This window comes from Spermophilus citellus (genome assembly GCF_964194105.1).
Source record: "Spermophilus citellus genome assembly, chromosome: 18".
Taxonomy (NCBI): domain Eukaryota; kingdom Metazoa; phylum Chordata; class Mammalia; order Rodentia; family Sciuridae; genus Spermophilus; species Spermophilus citellus.
The window spans coordinates 56208805-56227985 of NC_138200.1; the positions used below are offsets into that span (position 1 = coordinate 56208805).

General features: G+C 39.3%; 2 protein-coding genes across 5 annotated transcripts; one reads left to right on the forward strand and one right to left on the reverse strand.

Annotated features, from left to right (window-relative positions):
• Positions 1 to 27: 27 nt before the first annotated feature.
• TXNL4B (thioredoxin like 4B) lies at positions 28 to 7683 on the forward strand. Of its 3 annotated transcripts, XM_081274629.1 has the most exons (4): positions 28 to 413; positions 2269 to 2437; positions 4195 to 4346; positions 6017 to 7683. In XM_081274629.1, the coding sequence occupies exons 2-4, from the start codon at positions 2306 to 2308 to the stop codon at positions 6180 to 6182; spliced, it is 450 nt and encodes a 149-aa protein (XP_081130755.1). In that variant the 5' UTR covers positions 28 to 413; positions 2269 to 2305; the 3' UTR covers positions 6183 to 7683. The 3 variants fall into 3 exon arrangements, with proteins under 3 accessions (XP_081130755.1, XP_081130756.1, XP_081130757.1); XM_081274630.1 differs by lacking the exon at positions 2269 to 2437; XM_081274631.1 differs by lacking the exons at positions 28 to 413; positions 2269 to 2437 and adding an exon at positions 3287 to 3418.
• Positions 7684 to 10068: 2385 nt separating this feature from the next.
• LOC308638329 (haptoglobin) lies at positions 10069 to 14843 on the reverse strand. Of its 2 annotated transcripts, none has more exons than XM_081275673.1 (5): positions 14697 to 14843; positions 13025 to 13107; positions 12658 to 12759; positions 11910 to 11984; positions 10069 to 11014 (listed from the first exon to the last, which is right to left on the reverse strand). In XM_081275673.1, exons 1-5 carry the CDS (start codon positions 14699 to 14701, stop codon positions 10236 to 10238), a joined length of 1044 nt encoding a protein of 347 aa, XP_081131799.1. In that variant the 5' UTR covers positions 14702 to 14843; the 3' UTR covers positions 10069 to 10235. The 2 variants fall into 2 exon arrangements, with proteins under 2 accessions (XP_081131799.1, XP_081131798.1); XM_081275672.1 differs by lacking the exon at positions 14697 to 14843 and adding an exon at positions 14099 to 14401.
• Between the last annotated feature and the right edge of the window lie 4338 nt (positions 14844 to 19181).

Below are 19181 nucleotides of genomic sequence, written 5' to 3' on the forward strand. Positions count from 1 at the left end.
GGGAGGTAGGCGGTATCTGCAATAATCTCTTCTGATTTTATTGGTCTGTTGAGTGGGATCCTCTACAACGAGGTCTTTCCCCTGTGCGTTTTCCATTTCCGTGTATTTCTCACGCAGTGGGCTGACGAGCGTTGCTAGGCAACAACTCGGGGTTACTTTAGCTTGAGGTTGCGGGCCTGCTTGGGACTGAAGAAGTGCGCCGCCCGCGGCCTGGGTACTCAGAGAAGGGATCCAGGTTGCTGAGGGCCCTGGAGCGGAGGTGACTGGGACGTGTCAAGTATCGTCGTCCCTCTCAGCTGTGGGTCAAGAGCAGCCCAAACACAAGCATCTTCAAAAAAACTTACATGGGGTATTTTCGAAAGTAGAGACGTAGGCCCCATGTAAATAAAAATCACCCGTCTGTTCAGATGCAGGTATGTCCATTGATGATGTTTTAAAATATTCCACTTTTCTTTGTAAATATGAATTATATACAAGCTAAGTTTCGTAGAAAATGTGGGATCAATCTTTATATACTGTTTTGTAACTTTTCTTCGATGGCTGCAGGACTGTGCTGTCATTTATTTCACCAATGTCCATTTACATTGTTTTCAGCTTTTTGCCCTAAGTGCATTGAATAGCGTATGTACATAAACCTTTGTGCATTTGTCTAATGATTTACTAAGAAATAGTTCTCAAAAATGGAATTGTCAAAGAGTATGTCAGTTTTCTTTCCAGAAAGGTTTTTCCCTCTGCTTTTTCTATATCTGTAAAATGGAAATAATTTTGGCTTTATCTAATTCCTGCCCCTGCATTCACACTGTCGCCCTTATTGTGTATTACTATATTGTTTAATCTTTGTCAATTTAATCGGTTTGTTTGGTTTTTTTTTTTTTTTTTTTGGTTTTGCTTTCATCTGCTTACTTGTAAAGCTTAACCTTCCAAACGTGTTCACTACCCATCTGTACCTCTTCTTTTGTGAATTCTTTATTCTGATTTTCCTTTTCTATGAACATCTTCTCAGGTGGGTCTCAATACTGTCTCCAGCATTTGTCCAAGCCCATCCCTTGCCTCTCTGTTGACATTGCTCTCCCCTTATTTCCTCCTCTTTAATAGTAACCTTGAGGATTTACTCTTTGTCTGAATTCCAGTGATAGAACAGATCTATATTCTCTTTGAATTTCTCTTTCATCAGGAATTTTTTCTGCCAAATATGACAAAGTCCCCCCTGGAAATCAGCTTCCCTATTTAAAGTGTACCTATTGCTGGAACACTTTCATTTCCTGCATGAATTTTTATTAAGTTCATATCTAAAAATTGATATGTGACCAAAAATATACATAGAAAAAGAAATACTACCTTTTTGTAGCATTAGCCAACTCTGAAACTGAATTCAAAGTGTCAGGTGTCTCAGTGAAGTCTTCTGTAGATGCAATAATATGCTCCTTGATCAATGAGCTTCTCAAATATGAAATTTCTCATTGAGTTGCTTAGGCTGGCTTTGAACTTGCAATTCTTCAGCCTCAGCCTCCTGAGCCTCTGGGATTACAGACATGCATCACCACTCCCAGATTTTAAAAGTAACACTAGACTAGAAATTTGGTATAAATAAAATAATGTAATATAAATAAATAAAATAAGTGTAATAAATGTAAATTAAAAATATAAAGGTCCGGGCTAGGGTTGTGGCTCAGCGGTTGAGCGCTCGCCTCACACTTGCGGGAGGGACCCTGGGTTCAATCCTCAGCACCACATAAAAATACATAAGTAAAATAAAGGTATTGTGTCCAACTACAACTAAAAAATAAATATTTAAAAAATAAATAAATAAAATAAAGGTCCTTTAACAACTAAAAAAAATATTTTAAAAAAATGAAACACATGGGCTGGGGTTGTAGTTCAGTGGTAGAGCACTTGCCTAGAATGTGTGAGGCCGTGGGTTCAATCCTCAGCACCACACATAAATAAATAAAATAAAGGCATTGTGTCCATCTACAACTAAAAAAAAATTAAAGAAAGAAACACATATTAGTATTTTTTGTGAATATATGACAAAACTCTGGAAGATACATTAGAAATTAATGACAACAGTTTCCTGGTATGTGGGGCATGTGTGGCAGTGGGAACCAGGCCCAAGAAGGGCCATGGGGAGAGGGACATGTGTACCTTTCTATAATGTTTCTTTTTTAATCATGTAATTATATTACCTACTCTAAAATTTTATTTTTTTTTAAATTAGAGCTCATGCACTTAATTTAAACTGCTTTAAACATTGCAACTTCATTTCAGGATTGATGGTGGGGATTAATATTTGAATTATTTCAAGATGAGCTTCCTGTTGCCCAAACTGACTAGCAAAAAAGAAGTAGACCAAGCCATAAAAAGCACTGCAGAGAAAGTGTTGGTTCTCAGGTTTGGGAGAGATGAGGATCCTGTCTGTCTGCAACTAGATGACATTGTAAGTGAATTTTTTAAACAAATGGGTTTTTTAATTTTTTTGTAGTTGTATATGGACAGAATGCCTTTATTTTGTTTGTTTATTTTTATGCTGTGGTAAGGATTGAACCTTGTGCCTCACACATGCTAGGCAAATGCTCTTCCACTGAGCTACAGCCCCAGCCCAAATAACTGCCTCCATGTCTGAAAAATGAATGGAAGCAGGCAAGGCTCAGATGTAACTCTTGGTTCATTAACACAGTTACTCTAAGAGCTGATCCTGTGTTTGCCCTGAGCTGAACCTCCAAATTTGTTATTGTGCTGAATCTGCTCCAGTGTCCTTCCCCACTATCAGATTTCAAAACTCATTTTCACAGATAAGGCAGTGAAAGAGCAGAAAACATTACCAAGAGTCTATGAACATTACCTTTTTTTTTTTTAACTCCATCAGCTATTATTGTTATGTGATACTTAGTATTGAACCTGTGCCTAGGTGGGCACTCTACCACTGAGCCACAACCCCAGCCCCTGTTATCTTTTTTTGATGCTAGAGCAGTGGCCCCATTTCCCAGTGGCAGAAACAAACACCAGAGAAGTCACGGAGCTGCCCACTGGCACAGATGCACTTAATTGAAGAGCTGGGATTTAAATTCAGTTTTCTCTAGCTGCCAATCCCTTTTCTTATGTGCTTCCTCTAGAATGTCCCTGATGATGGTTTCTGATCTCACAGCACATCTTCACATTCTGATTAGTAAGGGGAAAAATTATGGGACAGAGTGAGTGTATTCTTGTCTCTGTCTATTATAGAGAGTTTTAACCAAGTACTAAGACGTCTTCCCCCTTCAGTTGCTGCCATCCACCATGGAAATTAAGTGTAATTTAATTTGGTTAAAAACAGATGTGTGATGTGTTAACCTGGAAGACAAATGACCAGAAAATTATACCCTTACCTGTGTGGAGGAAAAAATAGTACAGAAGTCAAGAGGGTAGATTCTGAGCTGCGGTATGTCCTCAGAGCACTTTGTCTAGCATGTGTGAGGCCCTGGGTTCAATCCTGCGCTGGGGGGCGGGGGAGGGGAGGAATATAGTTTCTGAAGCCAAGCTGCCAAAATTCAAATCCCAGCCCTACTGCTTAGGAACTGTATGAACTGGGACAAGTTATTTTACTTCTTGTGCTTCTCTTTCTTCTTCTATAAAATAGGGACTCAAACAATCCATACCTCATAGGAATGTGTAAGGATTAAATTAGTCAGCAAATGAAAGCATTTAGGACAGTTAGCATGCAGGAAGTGTTGTATAAACATTTGCTATTAGAATAATTGTTTCTAGAATATTGGGAAGAAAGAGACTTGGGGGAATTTCAGTATCTATATTACATGTTTCTGAGTTGTTCTGTTTTAAGTGAGTATAATATGTGGTTTTTGTTTGTTTTGTGGTACTGGAGATAGAACCCAGGTCCCTGTGCAGGCTAGACAAGTGCTTTGCCACTGAGCTCTATACAACAACCCACTTAAAATGAGTATGGATTACTTTTAGAGGAGCAATCCAACATGGACAAAAAAGTTTAAAAAATAAATTTATTTTTCCCAGGGAGCTCTCATAACCTGTCAACAGTGATTCAACCTGTGAACAATAGTTATACTCTATCTAATATAAAACCCAAATAGACTAGAGTCTTGGCCCAGTAATTTTTTCAAACAATATGTTGTAGTAAAAAGTTTCTCAGAAGAAACATTGGCTACTTCTCATATTGTAACCTCCCTCTCTCTTGTCATTTAGCTCTCTAAAACTTCTTCTGACTTAAGTAAAATGGCTGCTATATACCTGGTAGATGTGGACCACACTCCAGTTTATACACAGTATTTTGACATCAGTTATATTCCATCTACTGTATTTTTCTTCAACGGGCAGCATATGAAGGTGGACTATGGGTAAGTTGACTTTGAAGTCATTGCAATCTTGAAAGTGTCCTTTATCTAAGCCATTTCCAACTTACCTATTTGCATGTGATGTTTGCTCTCTGAGTCTTGTGTTAGTACTATTTCCTCAGTTGATGTATCCTTTAATTTTTATATGAAAATTAGGTACAAAATAAGAGTATTTCATAAATGATTAGCAAATTTTTTAATTTCCAACTTAAATATGAAAGAATAGTTTACGAAGCACTAATCATCCTCAAGTTGATAAATACAAAATAGTTAAATTAACTAAGTATAGAATATAAAAAGTTTCCCAGGAATTTTATTTGAAACACAATATATAGTTGTTCTTAAACTTTTGGGATTGGTAGATGATATTTATAAAAGAAGCCTTTCTACCAGCAAACTTCTCTCTTGCCAAGTATCTTCTGTTACTCAGAGAATTTGAAGTCATTCTTCAACCAGGCCTGTCAAAACTTGTACCATGAGCCAGGCACTGTGGCATACACCTATAATCCCAGTGGCTCAGGAGGCTGAGGCAGGAAGATTGTGAGCTCAAAGCCAGCCTCAGCAAAAATGAGGCACTAAGCAACTCAGTGAGACCCTTTCTCTAAATAAAATACAAAATAGGGTTGGGAATGTAGCTCAGTGGCCAAGTGCCCCTGAGTTCAATCCCTAGTACCCTCCACCTCAAAAAAATGTAACATTAGTTTTTTAATATCTTCCGTTCCATCTAGTTAGCATCCCAATACTGAATGTTACTGACTGTATTCGTCATTCTAAACATTTCTTACTCTGGTTGAAATGTATACTTGGTTTGTATTATATGTTAGAAAGTGAGTTATATACTGTTTGAAAGTGTTTTAAAGCTATTTATTTTCCTGGAACACAGGAAAGTAATACTTACTTGATGTAAGTATTAGTTTTAAACAAACTTTTTAAAGGACAATTTATGACACCATGTATCAAAACATCTTAAAAGTGTTTAAACATTTAATATGATGTTGTAGGTGTATAGTTAATGACTTTGAAAGATAGATATATATATATATATATATATATATATTGAAAAAATGTGTTACTAAATAGTTTGAATATGATTCTCATTATCATGAACAATTGAATACACTTATACATAGACATATACACACATACACATAAGTTTGGAAGGATATAACACCAAAAGGTGTTTTCTGTCCTCACTGGTGATTTTATTTCTCTCTAAAAAGTTATACAATAAATATACCTAATGTTTAAAATGTTTAAAAAATAAATATACCTAATGTTTAAAATATACCTAATGTTTAAGAAACTTTTTTAATAATCTGTTAATACCTACAACTCAAAAGTATAAGTGGTGGAACTTAGGAGACCATGACTAATTAATGGGCTTTGCACAGAAATACTAACCATGCCCACTCTAATGCTAGTGAATTCTACTTGATGATGACTTATAAAATGATTAAAATATATTAAGCAGAATCTTTCACATACCACAGTGTGATCCACAGCACTGGTATTAGTCATGTATCATATACCAAGTGGGAAAATTCATGTGTCGGGCTATGTGTCTAAAGTCTCCCTGATAAGAAAGAAGTAATGAATCTGCTGTTCATTTTGTTTATCCTGCAAGTCTTCAGCAAGTGATCTGAAAGCAGTTATTTCTCTCCTGTGCCATGTAGGTCTCCAGATCACACTAAGTTTGTGGGAAGTTTCAAAACCAAACAAGACTTCATAGATTTGATTGAAGTAATCTATCGGGGAGCCATGAGAGGAAAGCTTATTGTCCAAAGTCCTATTGATCCCAAGAATATTCCCAAATATGACCTTCTCTATCAAGACATTTAGCATATTAACCACTGTTGGAAATGAAGAGAATGGCATGCATTGAAACAGTGTCTGAATCCAGCTGTGCTATTTTCTGAACTCCCTCAGAAATGTGTTCAGTATCCCAGAAGAGAAGAGGTGTGACTTGTGTGTATGATGTCTGGCCCCTGAGCAGAAGACTACCCGGCGGCGCTCCCCGGTCTGAAGGGCTGAGCATCTTCTCTCTGCAGGCCTCTAAGCAATCAAGGGATCGTGTTCATTTTCCACAGGGTAGTTTTTCTAACTGTCCTGTAGACTGCTTTTCTTTGTCCCTCAAGATGATACAGAATCCTTCTAGACATTGCAAGTACAGTTGATTTATCCATGTTATCTGATGCACAAGTAAATGGAAAGTCAGTCCTGTAAGAGAAAAAGTACTTCTTCTCTACCCTGGATACACATGCAAACCCCTGCCCATTCTTCTACTCATATCCCTCCTACTCCCCCAGCTCCAGGCCTTTCTACTCCAATCTCTCTTGGAATAGTAATTGTCTACTAATAGTAGGCTTTTTTTTTTTTTTTTTGGAATCTTTTGAACTGAGACTTTCAAAAATGCCATCCTGAGCCAGGCACAGTGGTGCACACCTGTAATCCCAGCTGCTTAGGCAGCTGAGGCAGTACTGCTTGAGCCCAGGAATTCAAGGCCAGCCTGGGCAACAATGAGACCTCATTTCAGAAAGCGAGAAGCCAGGTAATGGTGAAAAACTATCTTGGTTGTTCTTGATAATATAAACTAGATTTTGTGTTATTAAATTGCTCAAGAAGCAAGAACTTTAACATCATCCAGTACCCAGTTTGAACTAAACAAAAACTTAACTACCCTTAGAGCAAAGCTTTCCCAGAAGTCTGAGTTGCTACCTCTTCCTGAGACAGAAAATTGCATTCAAGGGTTCAAGATTGAAAAAATGTTAGAAGTTCTAGAAAAAAATATCACCTTTATAGGAGTTGCCAACCCTAATGACTTTACAAAGAAGCCTTGCTCTTCAGAGTCCTCCTGGCACAGCCTTGGGCGAGTACTGCTTCTCTTAAGCCTCATGGCAGCTCTGAGTACTGACTTTCTAGAATGAGATAATGGACACTGAGCTACAGAAAGTGGATCAGGCAACATGTTATCTGCCTGGCAGCCACTGCCTTCTTTACCAGCAGAAGCCCATTTCTGTTCAGGGCAGTACTCACTACCTGCTGACCCTTTTGCTAGGTGCTTCTGTCCAAGATTGTCTCACAGGAGGGATGGCAATGAGACTTAATTCAAGCTAATGTGGCACAGAAGAAAGACTGCTGGGGGTTTATGTGTCCTTTGCTGATAAAAGGAGAGAGTTACTCCAGGGATAAAGCAAAAGAAAATCCTTCCACCACCACCTGTCTTCTGTCCTACCACTTCCCACTTAGTTTAAATCATGATGCATGGAACTATAGCAGCCATTCTTAGGCTCAGAAGGCAACCAGCATCGATATGAGAAAATAATATGCTGAAAAGAACAATGAAAGGGTCTGATCCACGGTGACATTATTGAGTACCTGAGTGAATTCTATATGTACCTCTCTCCAGACTTCTATGAAAGAAAAAAAAATAATTATTTACCTAAGTCACTGTTGGTCGAGTTTTCTGTTCTTCACAGCCTCAATCACACGATATTTGGTACATGATAAGTATTTAAATAACCACCCAAAACTCAGAACTTGCATGCTAAAATTATATCGTCTCATTGAGCACTTCAGGGAATCTTCTCTGAAGTCCTGATTTTTATTTTTTGATCCTATCTTAATTCTTTCTATTCCACAAGTACTTTTTGAGTACATTCTGGGTGCCCCGTCTGACACTAGCTGCTGCATAAATATAAGTTCTGAGAGGAGGCAATGTCTGAGTCTTAAGGGAGAGTAAGAGACCTTATACAGAAAGGGGAGGGACCCAAGGGAAAAGGCCCAAGGGTGGAGGCAGCAGAGAGAGCTCACACTCTGTTCTGGAACCAAGAACGAGGCCCGGACAGCAGGAGGTGCTGCTAGGAAGGCAGAGAACATAAGTGATTTTCTTGTCTTTCTCATCATTATTTTCCTCTGAGGAGTGATCAGAAGCCATTTAATACAACCAGATAATTCTTTAGTGAACTGGGATGGTTTCTTCTTCCAGAAAACTTTGTACTGAAGATACTATCAAAAGAAAAAGGTATAAATGAGGGGCGGGGGTTGTGGCTCAGCGGTAGAGTGCTTGCCTAGCGCATATGAGGCCCTGAGTTTGATCCTCAGCACCACATAAAGATAAAATAAAGGTTTAAAAAAAAGAGGGGCTGGGGTGTGACTCAGCAGTAAAATGCTTGCTTAGAACATGTGAGGCCCTGGGTTTGATTCTCAGTACCACATAAAAATAAATAAATAAAGGTATTATGTCCAACTACAATTAAAAAATAAATATTAAAAAAAAGAAAAGGGTATAAGTGACTGCATTCTGAGAGGCATTTTATAAGCATTTAACTGTGTCATTTTCAGTTTCTGTCTTATTTCTTCCACATTTCCATTAGTCCACCGGTCGATATATACTAATGGATCTGGAAGATGCATGTGAAGAGAACTTTACAGTGAAGGCCAGATCCTGGTGAACGAATAGTGACATCATTGACCTTTCATACTATGAGAAGGAGAAGGCCATATGTTAAGATGATAAGAAGGTGGATTGGTGAAGGGTCAGTGTACTAAAGGCTTAGAGCAGGAAAGGATTCAGAGAGAAAAGCCTCCTGTTCACCTTTCACCTGTGAGACCCTTAGGAGCAAGCCCGTATCTTTGTGAAATGGAAGATCACACAGCTTGCATTTGACTCCTGGTAGAGGATGGGTTTCTTTCAGGTTGACAAACATCTCCTCCTACTGTGGAAGAGACTCCTAACTTTTTACAGAGTCCCAGAGCATTGCAGCTGGTAGAGACTTTGGAGCTCCTCTGTTAAATCCCTATGGAAGAGACCAGGGATCTGATAATGGCCAGAGAGCTTAAAGCAGTTTATGCCTGAGCTGTGATTTAGACCCAGCAAATCAGAGATCCTCCTTTATATCTCCTTGTTTTGTTTTCTGGGGCCCTGGAAAGTTGAAACACAACAGTAAAAGTATTGTCTGGGTCAGAACACGTTCTTTTCATCCCACTTTAGCTTGTATCAGTTTCCCTCACTGTGACAAAATACCTAAGATAATCAGCTTTAGAAAAGGAAAGTTTTGTTCTGGGTCAGAGTTTCAGAGTTGGCCCTGTTGCTTGGGACCTGTGGTGAGGCAGCACATCGTGAAGGGAAACACGTGATAGAGCAAAAAACAGCTCACCTCATGACATCCAGAAAGCAAAGAGGAAGAGCAGAAGACCAGAGTCCCATAGTCCCCTTTAAAGGCACACCCCCATTGACCTAACTTCCTCCCATAAGTTCTCTCAAAGGCTCCACGACCTCCCAGTAGTGCCACAGGCTGGAAACCATGCCTTACAACTCCTAGGCTTTGGAGGGACGATTATCTAAACCATAACTCCTGTGCCCTTTCTCCTAATCCACTTCAAAGAGGCAACAGGATGCAGTTAAAAAGAACTCACAGTTTGTATTTAAATAGACCTAGGTTCTGGTTCAGCTTCCATTTTTAATAGCTGTGGAAACTTAAGCAAAGTGAGTCTGTATTTCCTCATCTGTAAAACAAGGATAAGAGTTATCTCTCTGAGATTGGGCATTCAGTAGGCATTCAATCAATGCACAGTTCCCCAAAATGAACCAATTTGTATCATGTTGGGAATTTCCAGGCAGCTTGGAGTGTTTTCTGACATACTTCCGGTAAACTCTATGCCACTTGTCTCCCCAGTACCATAAATGAAAGAATAAAAAAGGCCCAGACTAAAAACAGCACCAAAATTAATCATAAGCAAGTTCTTTATTTATTGACTCATCAGTTCAGGGCTAGTGCCTATCAGTTTCAGATGGTGTCCTGCCCCATCTACCTTTCCCTCTTTCAGGATGAAGTCTCACTGTCAGGCAAGGGCTTCAGACCACCCCTCTGAGTAGACTTCAGCCAGCTTGTATTATTCGTCAGCTATGGTTTTCCGAACCCAGTCCAGGATGGAAGGCACCTTCACGTAGACACCGTACTCGGCCACAGTGCAGCTCTTATCAAAGCTCAGGATCCCAGCGGCATACCAGGTGTCATCCTCCAGGTCATGAATGACAAAGGCGCTGCCAGCATCACCATAACAGGTGTCTTCCTGGTACTTGGACATGCCAGCACAGAAGGTGTGCTCATTCAGGATGGGCTGCACCCCCACAGGGCTCTTTGGGGTCTTCTTTTCAGGCACTGTACTGCCCTCATAGTGCAGCACACAATTGTATTGGTCAGCCACGGGCAGCATGACATACTTGAGGCGCTCCGTAAAATTAAAGTTGACATTTCGCCCCCAGCCAGACACATAACCCACACGCCCCACTTCCGCATAATCCTTGGAAGGTAGGCAAATGGGCATCACTCTCTCATTCACAGGCACCTTCTGTTTGAGTTTGATGAGCCCAATATCTATCATGGAGTAGTTAGGGTGGAGAACCACCTTCTCAATCTCCACCATCTGCCTTCTCCCCACAAAGAGTTTTAAAGTAGGAGCAATGTCCTTTGCTTTTGCATTCTCTGTGTGATTCAGGAAGAGATTTTTGGCCGTGGTCAACAGCCACTGTTCATTGATCAGCGTGGCCCCTGTGGTGAGACCATGGCGCGAGATCATCTTAGCCTGCCAGGGAAAGCTGCCTTTGGCATCCAGAGATCCACCAATGATGCGCTGCACCTGATCCACCGGATTCTTAGGCTTTCCACACACTGTCAAGGAGAGCAAGAAACTCAAGAGCAGGCATGTGAAAGTCTCCCAGGCCAGGAAAAACAAGTTAAAGCACTGATGTTCTTACTGTCTACCCTTTTCAAAATTAGAAATGCTCAAATGCTTTGCTCTTACCATCTGCTCATCTCACTGCCAATGTTCACAGTTTAAAATAATGTTTTTTCATTCTGTACATCACAAAGTAGAGTTTTAGTCCCTGCTTTTCCAACAAAAAAAAGAAGTAAGTAGCACTGAGATTTTTAAGCCCCAGCTGATAAACTATTTGTATATTTAAATAATTTTGTCACCACAAAGGAATTTCCACAGTTCCCTGAAACTCTTAAAAGGGCTGGATGCTATCTAATTCCTTCTTCCTGACTAGCGAGGGCTGTGTGTTAGCACTGGCAGGAATGCAAATTTTATAGACACTGCAGTTGATCCAAGGCAGATTAGCAGTTCCACAGCCCTGATGGCAGAAAGTGGACAAGACCCTCTGTTCCCAGAAGAAAGGGGGAGAGCAAGGAATCAGGAGTCCCAGCTCATCTTCAGCCTCCTGTTTTGTCCCTCCATGGGTTAAGCTTTTGCTCAACCTTCCCTGACTTGTTCTTTCTCGTTTTACCTTTGAACTAGGCTCTCTAGGTAGGCTGTCTATATGCATAGGGTCTCCTAATCCAGGGGCAGTAAAGACAATGCCCTTCAAGCCCAAAAGAAACAAGATGCTCAGTAAGCTCCTTTAGAGGTCACCTCCTCACTGTCCAGGTCTTGACCCCACTGGCTATGGTTCTCCCTGATCCCTCGCCTTGGCTCCTGTATGCTCAGAGGAAGCCACAGAAAAGGGATGTGGCTTTGCAACATTTCAGCCTAGCTGCCTACCCATGACCTAACCCCAGCACACACCTGCTTCACATTCAGGAAGTTTCTCTCCGATGTCTTTGTTGATCCACTGCTTCTCGCTGTTTAAGGTATATACTCCTGAAACAAAAGGAAAGAAATGAGCCCAGAGAGAGAGAGCGATTCTGGACCTCAGGTAGGGTGAGAGGGTATTTAAAGAGAAGACTGTAAAAGGAGGGAGGAGAGGAGCACTGAGCTTCACGTCAAGCACTGGGCGCTCCAGGCATCCCCAGCAGGACAGACTGTGCTCATGACAAGATATAGGACAAGTAGAGATGGGGCTGGAGAGCTGACTCCACCTCTCAAAGGCCACCTGAACTTGAGCAAGATATTCATTTTCTCTGTGCTTCAGTTTCCTCATCAGAAAAATAAGAATAACAGTATCTCTTCAGAGCAGTGCTGTGAGAACAAAGTGCTCTAAATAGATAGGAAGCACTTAGAAAGTGCCAGGAATATAGTGCTGCCTACAATGGGAAGGGTTACCCATTGTCATTGTCATTTGTTCTTTTACTGTATCTCCTTTCATAGACGGAGAGCTTACTCTGAGATAGGTAGGCTCCATGGCTTGGACTCCACTTAACAAAAGAGAAACTGGGGCTGAGAAAAGTTTGCTCACAGAACCACCTACTGGTGACAAAAACTAACTCAGGATCTAAATCTCCTGGGTCCAAGAAGTGCAGATGAACTTTTTGGCCATTATGGGGATGTCAGGGCTAGGGTGTATGCTGGGCAGAGACTCTTGTCCGGGTCTTACCATCTCCTTCAGTGCGCAGTCTGTAATAGGTGTTACACTGGTATCGAACCATGTGATTCACATGGCCATTTGCAATCTCAGGGGGCTTCGGGCAGCTGTCATCTGCAAACAAAAGGAAACCAGTAAAGGAAGTTAATATTCAATTATTGCTCCCAGAGACCTATAAAATGTCAGAGAGGAAGTTGCTGTGCCTATCAACTTCCTTCCAACCTCTGGAAGACAATAAAGGGCATCTACCCTTATTGCTAAGACACAATAGGATAAGAAGGCACCACTAGGTCTTCTCCAAGAATGCAGATCCAGTGGGTCAGAGTGGGCCACAGCAGAGAAGGGGATGCACAACTGCTGCCCAAACCCAAAGACCTACCTGTAAGATCTGTGACATCATTGCCCACATCTGCAGCAAAAAGCTGTCCGCAGAGCAGGAGAGCAACCAGAGCTCCCAGGGTGCTGCAGAGAGATGAAGGAAAGAATGCAAAAATGATCCCCTGCTTTACAGAGCGCGTACACACACACACCCCTCCCTCAAGCACCCAGGAAAGAAAATAGATATATAGAAGTGCCGGGACCAAGAAGTTGCTCCTCCACCCACATATATGCTTTAGTAGCTCTTCTGAACACACCCAGGTTCCAGCAAGTTCTATGCTGCTAGGAATAATACGTCCACTTCAGAGAGTAACCACCAAGATACGAAGGCACAGAGTTAAGGGAGTCTCAATTTATGGCCACCTTCAGAAAACACTAAATTGGCAATAATATATGAGCTCTCCAGCCAAGAGGAACCTCCACTGGGTACCCCTAAACTAGGCTACAAAGATGCTCCCAATACAATGTGGACTTAAAGAAAGGGAACATGGGGCTTATTATGCTAACCTCTCTACTTTTTAAAAATTTCTATAATAAAAGACTTTTTAAAATTTTACTGCTTTTTTCCTGAGATGGGATCAACCCAAGTTGGTCTCAAACTCCAGGGCTCAAGCAATCCCCCTGCCTCAGCCTCCTGAGTAACTAGGACTACAAGCCCTCATCACTGGACCCAGCCCAAATATGCAATTTAAAATCTACATATGATTGTTTTAATTGTTTTATGATCATTTGCTTTTAAGAAATGGTATATAATCAGCCCGAGTGCACATCTGTAATCCCAGTGACTAGGAGACTGAGGCAGGAGGATCATAAGTTCAAGGCCAGCCTCAGCAATTTAGCAAGACCTAGTCTCAAAAAATAAAAAGGGCTGGGGATATAGCTCAGTGGTAAAGTGCTCCTGGGTTCTATTGCTAGTACCAACCACAACCACACACACACACACACACATTAAAAAAAAAAAACTTAAAAAAGAAATGGTATCAAACTCCAGAATGCCAGGAGGTTACCTGAAAGAGAACTGGCTTCCTGAAGACATGACCGTGGCCATGGACATTAGCACACAGGCCACACTTACCACATAATCACATAACCATCTTGCTGGCAGATGTCAATCATCCAGGTATTACTTGGTGATGTTTAGTTTCTTGTCATTTTAACATTTCAAAAAGTCTTATTTTGATAAAATCTAAATCCTTAATTGTATCACTCAAATGTGTTGCTATTGGTCTAATTTTTTTAAAAAAAAATTGCTAGTAAATAAAGTTAAAATGCCAAGAAGCTGCTGCATCCCTTTTGAAGAGGAAAACTGTAACTTCAAGAAAAACCATCTGGGCTGAGGATATAGCTCAGTGGTAGAGCAACCCTGGGTTCAAGCCTCAGTACTGCAAAAGAAAAAGAAGGAGAAGGAAGAGGAGGAGGAAAAGGAGGAGGAGCAGGGAGATCCTCCTTAGAGTAGATCCTGTCTCCTGAGAAAGACAATACCGCCTTTTGTGGATACAAAAAAAAAAAAAAAAAGGGAAAGGCCTTAATACAGGAAGCCCTTTAATCCACCACAGTTTAGCCCTTGGCCTTGTTCCTTGTCACATTTGTGCATCTCCCCTGTAGGCTTCTTCTATACTAATACATATAAAGAAGGATAAAATAAAGAAGGGGGCCGGGTGCTATAAACTCACCTCATCTTTGACTTGGCCTCTGGACGTGCAGTACTGTGGGGTACCTGCTGAGCCTTTTATGCCTCAAAATCTCACCCCACCTCTTTCTTAATTTGTAATTCCTGTGTTTACCCAAAGTTGTGTTTATATAACAGGACTTGTTAAGGTCACTGGCAGTTTCCAGTAACAAAACCACAAACAATATCCCTGTTAAGAGTTGAGCTCTTGCTTCATGCTTGGTTTTCCCATGGTGTTGTTTTACAACCCTGAAGAAATCTGGCAACTTTATGTCCCCATGTACCTGCCAAGTGTTTCCAGAAAACAGCGACAGAGCAGAATGCCTGGAAGAGAGGCCTGCTAATCTGCCTAATTTTTGGAGGATTTTCAACACAGAAAAAGACCTTTGAGTTATTTCAAACCCCTGACGGACTCTCCTCCAACCTAGCTTAGCTGGAACAGTAAAGAAAGCATTTCCTTTTCACAATCAGTTTCCCCATCCTGTGTGAACATCTTCCTGTTGCTAAAATCTTTCCAACCTGAAATCTGTAAACTGTTTTGTCTTATTCTTTGATTGCTCTTCGCAGGAAATCACATAAGATAGTTCAGCTATGGTATTGATTGACACAGAACCACCAATCTGTCTCTATTCTGGAGGATTTTCATCACTTAAAAAGGCCTTCTTTGAGTTCTTTCAAACCCTGTGTAGATACTTCTCTAGCATAGATGATGGCTGTAAAGAAAATATTTCCTTTTATAGTCATTCTACCTCCCACCTTTTTGATCCTTTCTGTGCATCAGAATTAATTTTTGTGCATCAAAAGACAATATCAAGAAAGCGAAAAGACAGGGCTGGGGTTGTGGCTCAATAGTAGAGCGCTTGCCTCACACATGTGAAGCACTGGCTTCGATCCTAGCATCACATAAAAACAAATAAAGCCCTTAAGTCCATATACAACTAAAAAAAAATTTTTAAGTGAAAAGGCAATCTACAGAATAGGAGAAAATACTGGCAAATCATCTATCTGATGAAGGTTTAATATCCAGAATATTCAAAGAACTCCTACAACAACAACAAAAAGACAACCTCATTAAAATATGGGCAAATAATATGAGTAGACTTTCTCCAAAAAAGATACATAAATGGAAAGAAATCACATGAAAGTGTTCGGCCTGATTAAAAAATGTCATTAGGGAAATGTCACAATGGGAAACCACTTCATATCTACCAGAATGGAACTCATTTAAGAAACAACAGTGTAGCAAGTGTTGGCAAGGATGTGGAGAAATTGAAACCCTCTATTTTTTTAAAATATTTTGTAGTTGTTGATGGACCTTTATTTTATTCATTTATTTATATACAGTGCTGAGAATTGAACCCAGTGCCTCACACATGCAAGGCAAGCGCTCTACCACTGAGCCACAACCCCAACCCAAACCCTCATATTTTGATAGTGGGAATATAAAATGGTGCATTCTCTGTGGATAACAACTCAAAAATCTAATAGAATTGCAGTAGTTCCACTTCCAGATGCATACCCAAAAAAACTGAAATCAGAGACTCCTATATCAGTATTCACTGAGGCACTTTCACAACAGCCAAAAGGTGGAAACAGCAGGAGAATGCAGAAACAATGCAATAAAATATTATTCGCCTATAAAAAGAAATGAAGTTGATAATGCTACAACATGAATAAACCTTGAAAACAAGCTACATGAAACAAGCCAGACACAAAAGAACAGACATTATTTGATCCACTTATGTTAAAGTCTAAAATAGGCAAATTCATGGAGGCAGAAAGTAGAAGCTGCCAGGAGCTGGGGGAGGAGGAATGGGTTTTTTTTAAATTGCTCAATAGGTACAGAGTTTCTGTTTGAGATGAGGAAAAAATTTTGGAAACAGTGGTGATGGTTGTGTAACATTGCTAATGTAATGAACGCTGCTGAATCGTACACTTAAGAATGGTTCAAATCAATATGCGTTTACAATTATAATAAAAAAGAATGGCTTTTTATTGTTAAAATTTCAAATTTTGTATTATATACATTTTATCACAAGAAAAAAATTTCAAGAAATAAATAGTAAATAAACTTTTTATTTGAGGGAAAAAATAAAACTGCAATATATTGTGTAGATACATATAGCTACTAATAAGAAGAACTATATTTTTTTGTACTGAGGATAATTGTTCCCAGCATTTTTGGTTTTGGAACCAGGGATTTAATCCAGGGGCACTTTACCACTGAGCTACATCCTTTTTATCTTGAGACAGGGTCTCACTAAATTGCTGAGCCTGGCTTTGAATTTTCAATCCTCCTGCCTCAGCCACCTAAGTCACTGGGGTGACAGGTGTATGTGCCCAACCTTCACTAATTAAATCTAATAGTTTGATTAATATTCTAAAAATTTTAGCCACAGTTATGTCTTCTGGAAATAACAACTCTTTTACCTCTTCTAGTTTTTTTATAATAATTATGTTTTGTTTCTTTTCTCACCTCGTTGTACTAACTAGAATTTTCATAGCAGTCAGGAGTTTCCATCCTGGTTTTCCCTCAGACTTTCAAGAAAGCAGTCAAAATCTCACTCTTAAAGATTATGTTAACTGAAGTTTTGTTTTGTTATTTTCTTTGTGTTATCATTTGTGTGTTTTGTTTTGTTTTGTTTTTATAGATATCCTTTATTAGATTAAGTGAGTTCCTTACTATTCCTGGCTCACTGATTTTTTTTTTTTAACCAAAAAGAGATGTTGGGCTGGGGTTGTGACTCAGTGGTTGACCGCTTGCCTCACATGCATGAGGCACTGGGTTGGATCCTCAGCAATAAATAAATAAATAAATAAATAAATAAATAAATAAATAAATAAATGATATTTTAAAAAAGAGAGATGTTGAATACTTTGTCTTTATTCATTAAGATCATCTATTTATTCTGTTAATGGTGGTGAATTACATTCACTGATTTTTTTAATGTTACACTAACTGTGCATTTTGGGAATAAACCTCAGCTTCTCATGATGTAGTATGATTTTTATGTTTTCTGGGTTTGATTTGCTGAGTTTTCTTTTGCCATCTGAGTTTCTAAGAAATATTGGCTGATGACTTTCCTTTCTTGTAATGTCTACACCAGGATTTCACGTTAAGGTTATATTGATCTCTTAATGCAAGCGAGCAGCATTCCCTAATTCCATGAAGGACTTTGTGTAAGATTGATATTATTAATTTCCTAATTGTTTGAAAGAAGTTTCCACTGAAGTCATGTAGTTAATCTTGTGAGAAGATTTTAGCTTTCAGATTCAATTTCTTAATTAAAAGATTCTTTAGATATTCTCTTTTTTCTAGTGACAAGTGTTTGTCTAGAAATTTGCCATTTCAATTAAGAAGTCAAAGTTAGTGGCATAAAACTTCCCAACATTATTTATTTAATATCAGTAAGATTAGTAGTGATAGCCTGTCTTTTATTTATAATAATCAAATAATGATTATAATAATTTGTTTTCCTTCATTTTTTACTTGAACAGTTTGCCAAGGGTTTATCAATTTTATTAATCTTTTTTAAAATTCAAACTTTTCCCTTACTTAGTTTTTTATATTGTTAGTCTCTTTTCTGCTTCATGATTCCCATTCTTGTTTCTCTTTCCCAGTCCCCTGGTTGTTGTTGTTTGTTTTCTTCCACTTACTTTAGATTTAATTTGTTCTTTTCTGGATTTTTAAAGTAGAAACTCATATCAATAAAAGTTAACTTTTAATTTCTAATACATGCATTTAAAACTATATATTTGCCAGACACAGTGGCACACACCTCTAATCCCAGCAGCTCAGGAGGCTGAGGCAGGAGTTAAAGCTGGGTGTGGTGGTGCATGCCTATAATCCCAAAGGCTCAGGAGGCTGAGGCTGGAGGATTGCACGTTCAAAGCCAGCCTTAGCAATTTAGCAAGGCCCTGAACAACTCATTGAGACCCTGTCTCTAAATAAAATACAAAAAATGAATGGGCATGTGGCTCAGTGGTTGAGTGCCCCTGAGTTCAATACCCAGTAACAACAACAACAAAAAAAAAACTATGTATTTTCCTCTACATGCTTCTTTACCTATATCCCATAAATTTTACTGTATTGTATTTTTATAAATAATTTTTTTTAATTTTTTTAAATTTATCTTTTAGGTGTAGATGGACACAACACAATGCCTTTATTTTTATGTGGTGCTGAGGAGCGAACCCAGGTCCCACCCGTGCTAGGCAAGCACTCTACCACTGGGCCACAATCCCAGCCCATTTTATAAATAATTTTAAAATAGTTGTTAATTTCTATGTGTGTCTAAATTGCTCTATATTTGTTTAAAAGGATATTGCTAAGCTTCCAAGCGTTTTGGAGATTTTTAAGTGATTTTTCCATGATTGATTTCTAGTTTAATTCCATAGTGCTTAATGAACATGCTCTTTATGATTTTCATCCTTTGAAATTTTTGAGACTTACTTATCATATGGCTCAGAATATGGCCTATTTGGATAA

Excerpts from the sequence above, each read along its gene's own strand:
- TXNL4B (XM_081274629.1), top strand. The coding sequence starts at position 2,306 with ATGAGCTTCCTGTTGCCCAAACTGACTAGCAAAAAAGAAGTAGACCAA. Across the intron at positions 2,438-4,194 it reads GTCTGCAACTAGATGACATT|CTCTCTAAAACTTCTTCTGA; the intron begins GTAAGTGAATTT and ends CTTGTCATTTAG. Across the intron at positions 4,347-6,016 it reads CATATGAAGGTGGACTATGG|GTCTCCAGATCACACTAAGT; the intron begins GTAAGTTGACTT and ends TGTGCCATGTAG.
- LOC308638329 (XM_081275672.1), bottom strand. The coding sequence starts at position 14,139 with ATGATTGACATCTGCCAGCAAGATGGTTATGTGATTATGTG. Across the intron at positions 13,108-14,098 it reads GATGGTTATGTGATTATGTG|CACCCTGGGAGCTCTGGTTG; the intron begins GTAAGTGTGGCC and ends ATCTCTCTGCAG. Across the intron at positions 11,015-11,909 it reads ACTTCCTGAATGTGAAGCAG|TGTGTGGAAAGCCTAAGAAT; the intron begins GTGTGTGCTGGG and ends TCTCCTTGACAG.